At 35.9% G+C, this 5,939-nt stretch overlaps 1 protein-coding gene across 1 annotated transcript; it reads left to right on the top strand.

Annotated features, from left to right (window-relative positions):
* Window positions 1-3,280: 3,280 nt before the first annotated feature.
* Window positions 3,281-5,389, top strand: LOC116159321 (KRAB-A domain-containing protein 2-like). Its single transcript, XM_031472278.1, has one exon. It carries the CDS (start codon window positions 3,561-3,563, stop codon window positions 5,271-5,273), a length of 1,713 nt encoding a protein of 570 aa, XP_031328138.1. The 5' UTR covers window positions 3,281-3,560; the 3' UTR covers window positions 5,274-5,389.
* The last annotated feature ends 550 nt before the right edge of the window (window positions 5,390-5,939 follow it).

The following is a 5,939-nucleotide window of genomic DNA, read 5'->3' as shown; positions in this document are numbered from 1 at the left end:
TGAATAGTTATTTGTACAACTATTGCTGAAAATGATACTTCGGCTTCATTAATACAACTGCAAATAAAATGTTGCTATTGTTTATAGATCAGACTAAACGCCATGGAAACGGATAGTACAAATCGTGAAAAAAGTAACACTTTCCATACAATTTTTTGTCAAAAAAATCCGCTAATTCTCATCTAAAACAACACAAAATGAATTACTGGAATGCATGCTTGAAGTATACTTATAATGAAACAAGCCTCCAAAGAAATTAAAGGGGCTAGATTTGTTTCCGTCACTTGCATTATAAATATTCGAATTATACTCAAAATCTAAATAACTGGAATAATATGAAAACAAAAATTTGTAACTATTAAAATAATGGGGAGGAGGGCACAATTTGGCACTACCTTCTACGCAGCTTACGAGCCGCCACTGCTATAGACCTAATAATTATGACAAAAAAAGGCTTTTAAAGTGGTGAAATGTAGAGTTATGTTACTTTACTGTCATTTACGTTGGCTGTACTTATGTTGGCAACGGTAGAACGACAAGTTATTTTTAAAAACATAACCTTTAAGTCGTAGTATTAATTATTATTTGTAGAGAATCGTCCTAATTTCAGTATGAATATTTAAGTAATCTATCATAAAGAAAAACAACAAAGGGGTGCAACTACTTTAGATTAAGTCATTAAGTACCCACAATGATACGTAAGTAGTGAAAATCGCTGACCGTATTTATGCACTGTTAGGAATATTTTAGTGGCAGTTGCCTTAAGCCCAAGAAGGATGCTCCACCTTTAACAGCACAACAAGTTACCTAAAATGCGGAACACGTTGGCCTAACTTCTTGGTTTCCGATTACCTACAACCTACAATTTAATAGACCCTTTGTCACGGAGGGAACTTGGAGTGTGTGTGAAGTGATATTTATTGTAATTTTAAATAAAAGTACATTGAATATTGTAAACTAACTATCATCTATGAAAAGGAAGAAATTACTTGTTAAAATTAATCGTGAAATTTTTGCAATTTTTAATAATGATGCTCCCTTTGACATTTTCCAACGCAGCAGTTGCAATTTGTTGAACATTGTCATATGAGCACGATGACGATGCACTAGGCTGGGGTTCTTGATGAGAAGAGGACATTGGTTCTGGGGTCACCGTTTCTCCAGTCAATGTATTTGCAATGGCCACTTTAGTATGAAGGGAATCCTCGATGTATCCTTCCGCCACTGCAGAAGATTTCCACCCTCCATGGCGCTTCACTGCTAGGAAATCAGCTCCTTTCCTTGCTAATATAGTAGCAGAGCTCCGCCTAAAGCAATGCCCTGTAAAGCTTTGAGCATTGGGAAGATGCAGAAACTCTGCAATCTTTCGTGGCATGCTACCGAAGGAATTCATTCCTACTGGCTGCCGTGTATACTTATTATTAGTGTAATAAATGAAAAACCGATTATGAGATGTATTGGCAGGACGTAGGGAATAGTATTTTCGAACCAGTGTGACCCATTCGTTTTTATTTATTATAAAAGTTCTATCAGACTTTCCTTTGGTGTCGCACAATGTAATTATAATATTATCTTCGAGGAATTTTATGTTATCTGTAGATAGGTTTGTTAACTCAGTCCGCCTACATGCACCAGAAATTCCAATAACTAACGCAGCCTACAATTTTAAGAACTGTACATATTAGAATAAAAATAATGTACGAAGGTATATTTGTGTTTGAACGAGAATATGAATGAGAGTGTGTAAGGGTGTGTGCGAATGTGTTTTGTAAATATAGTTTTAGCTTTTATAGTGTTCTAGTATTATATGTAGTTTTGTTATTTACCCACCTTTATAAGTAAAAACCTATCATCTGGAGCGTTTTGTAAAAATTCATTCATTTGAGTTTCAGTTAAGATGCTAGATTTTTTAGGTTTGTAATCATCACTTTGCCTTTTCAAAAATGCTATCAAACGATGAAAGTTTGAAATGTTTACATTGTGATGGACGTTTAAAGTTGATTTTAGCATTGAGTATATGGTCCATAATGTCGAAGATTTCATGGTTTCTGATTTTACTTGGAAGTATGCTAGCATAACTTGTTCTGTATATTCGGTAATGCCGTTGTCTAGGCACCACTTCGTGAACTTCACGTACTCTTCATTATATCGATTTGATGATTTTTTGGCAGTAGATTTGCCATCGCCTTATTGGCGCAAACTTGTACGTGCTCTGGTATACTCATTTTGACGTAAATAAAAAAATTCAAATCAAAGAAATTTCAAATTCAAATATCAAAATGGCGAACAGCAGAGCTACCAACGCAATATTGCTTAGAAAAAAAAACCCAATATACCTTTTAAATGTTATTTATGTGTGTTATTTAAATATTTCAATAAATAAAAGCAGCACAAAAAATGTTGTATGTTGCGCGAGCTGAAAACTATAGCGTAAACTCGCTTCCATGCCGCGTTCGGCCTGCGGCCTCACGCGTCATTAACGCTCATTACGCTATAACGCATTTTCAGCTCTTGTAACATAAATTACTATTTATTATACACAGATGCTGTTACTGCATATATATTTCTTTATATACAGGGTGACAATTTGAAAACTTACCACCCCCCATATCTTAGTAAATAAACGAGATATTTAAAAAAATCAAAATCCGTTTCGGTAACTCGGAAGGGGAATCACAATGACATAGTGGCGACGCACCCCCTCACACCCCCTGCGCCCTAGCCACCCCAACTTTTAAATCTTAAATAGTGACCCCCCATGTGTGATACGTCGTTGGAAAGCTCTGAAAAAATGCTTTCCAACCATACCAAATAGCATTACATTTAGGTTAGTCATTATGATAGAAATCAAAAAATAAACTTATATGATACATTTGAAATCTGTCGCATTTAAAACGCAACCGGCGAACATAGACGAACTAAGACAGAGAATAATTCAAGAATGTCGAAATATTGCAAAACCAACATTTGAAAAGGTTCGACAAGAGTTTGAGAATAGATTATAACAGGCAATCAAAAATGAGTTGCTGTCGAGTCGGCTTTGGAAGTTCAAGTTAAATACGATTTTCCATGTACACAANTTACTGCATGTATATATGTCGCAGCCGTTTAATGAAATTGGACATTTCATGAAAAGTCTAGACACTTCATGAAATGCAGCCAGATAGTGAAATAAAATGATATTTCACCAAGTGACTAATTATTTTAGACAGTTCATGAAACGCAACTTCCTTTCTGCCTCATGCTGAAACAAACTCCAACCCAAACAGTATGAGTCATTTCCTTTTATTTTACATCGGCAGTTCTTAGATAGCGGTCGTTGTGCGAACAGTCTTTAAATACTTTTACATCTGACATACCTTGTGAAAATGTCACAGAAGAACGATTCAAATGTTAGTGTGCGCAAGAACTTATTTTATGAAAAGGTGTTAAATTATTACAATGATAAACCAAATAAAAAACCGTTCACAAAAGATATCATTAAGTCAATGATTAACGAAATCCAAATAGCTAAAAGTAAAACGTAAGTACAGTAACATGCTATTACCTACTCTATCTTAATGTTGTTTTTTTATAGCGGACGAAAAGAAAGGAGAGAATACTTTTTATTAAGCACGTACGATGTAATGACTGTGGGAAATAACTCATATCTAATTAAGCAACATGGCGCGGAAGATAAAATAGAATATGTGGTTGCATATGAGGAGCTATATGAAAAACTGGACGATGTTCATACCAACAAAACTGGTCATGGGGGACGAATTAAAATGGAAGCTGCTTTACGTATGAAATACAGTATTCCTCGTCCAGCAATTGAATTATTTATCTCATGCTGTGAACCATGCAATGAAAAAAAGCAAGGAAGGAAAAAAATAGTTGTGCGGCCAATCGTTTCGAAAGACTTTAATGAACGGGGCCAGGTAGACTTAATTGATTTCCAGTCAATGCCTGATAGTAAATTCAAATGGATTATGAACTATCAGGACCATTCCACAAAATTCATCTTTCTGCGAGCATTAGAATCTAAGAGAGCCGAAGAAGTTGCTAAAGAACTCTTAAGTATTTTTCTGTTAATCGGGGCCCCGAAGATCCTTCAGAGCGATAATGGTCGCGAATTTGTTAACCGCATAATCACCGACTTGAAAACAATGTGGCCAGAGTGTCTACTGGTACATGGGCGCCCAAGACATCCACAAAGCCAAGGGAGCATTGAAAGGGCCAATAAAGATGTAGAAGATATGATACGCGCTTGGATGCACGACAATAATTCTAAGAAATGGTCCATTGGTTTACAGTTTGTTCAATGGCAAAAAAATATTTCTTTCCATAGAACCATTGGACGTTCACCATACAAGGCTCTGTTAGGAAGTGACCCAAAACTTGGCCTTACTTCTAGTAACATTCCATTGTCATTGGCAAAGACTATAGAAACCGAAGAAGAATTGCAAGAGATTTTGAATGATCGACCGGCAGAAGCAGAGGAACTACTTAATTGTGAAAATGTTAGTGAAAATGTGGACAATGATGGCGAAAATGAGGAAAATGATATTGAAAATAACGAAAATTACACTGACAATATCGAGACGGATGTTCTTAGTGCGTGCGTAACGGACACCGTTGTTCATCATAATCCGAGTTGTCAACTCGATAGGTGTTGTATTTGTGAAGAAGAACTAAATTCAGAAAATAAAGTGCGGTGTGACAAATGTCAACAGAATGTTCATCCCAATTGCATATCAGCTTCTTGTAGCAAAGAAGACGCTGATACACAATTATGTCAGTTATGTTTTACTTCAAGTAACATTCTTAGAGAAAGACAAGCTACTAGAACTAAAACTGAAGAAGCTGCAAAAAAAATGCTCAACAGTTCCACGAAAAAGTTACCTAAACTAAAGAAAGGCGATTGTGTGTTGTTAAGCACACCCAAGGTAGATCGAGGACCTGGAGATCCGCTAAACTTAATATGCATCATCATGGACCAAAAAAACGGCGTTAATCAATTAGCTTGTCAGCATGGAATGTTAAAGGGTTGGTTTGGACCAGAATGTTTATCACTAGCAGGTGCAGCGTTCCTTTCCATACATGCTATTAACACAACTAGATACTTGTCAATCAGAGAAGCTGTAATGATGACAAGCGGCGGTCAAGGATTTGTTAAATGCATGTGCAAACCAGGAAGAAAACAATGCAACAGCGCAAGGTGTATTTGCATGAAAAATAAATCGATGTGTACTTCTAGGTGCCACCAAAGTTTGCCATGTTCAAACAAATAAAGATTTACATTTTTGATAACTGATGTGTTCTTTCACAATTATTTGTACATTATATGTAATCGACATTTCAGCATGAGGCAGAAAAGAAGTTGCGTTTCATGAAGTGACTAAAATAATTAGTCACTTGGTGAAATATCATTTTATTTCACTATCTGGCTGCATTTCATGAAGTGTCTAGACTTTTCATGAAATGTCCAATTTCATTAAACGGCTGCGACATATACACATGCAGTAAAACTATACAATATTAAAGTACTGCTTACCTTAGATCAAACAAGACGATTTCGGTTTCTTTGCAACAAAATATTTGCTAATGCTTACAACGACATGACACTTTTAGAGAATACTACTTCCTTGGCGGGCAACACGATTCAAACCTAAATTACTAGATTGAACTGCTGTAGTCGTTAAACCAGACGGTGATCGTTTTACCTTGAGGGATCGTTTTATACTACTATTCCCTAGTTGTCCTGTAGTTACTGCCCCATAATACTTTCATATAATTCTAATTTTTTTTTATTGCATCTTCTTTCTTTTTCTTACATGCGGGTGGCTGCGACTTACTAAGGTTTCCTGGGTGTTTACTGACTTGATTTGCTATAAAGTCTATATAACGGCTGGGTTTGTTGTGTTTTGTTGATGAGGTAGAATAGGTTGCATATATTA

This window comes from Photinus pyralis, unplaced genomic scaffold, assembly GCF_008802855.1.
Source record: "Photinus pyralis isolate 1611_PpyrPB1 unplaced genomic scaffold, Ppyr1.3 Ppyr1.4_LG1, whole genome shotgun sequence".
Classification (NCBI taxonomy): Eukaryota; Metazoa; Arthropoda; class Insecta; order Coleoptera; family Lampyridae; genus Photinus; species Photinus pyralis.
Note: the sequence above shows the minus strand (reverse complement) of the source record. Positions and strands in the feature narration are given on the sequence as shown.

Bases quoted from the DNA above. Each gene is read 5' to 3' on its own strand.
- LOC116159321 (XM_031472278.1), top strand. From the start codon at position 3,561: ATGTTGTTTTTTTATAGCGGACGAAAAGAAAGGAGAGAATACTTTTTA.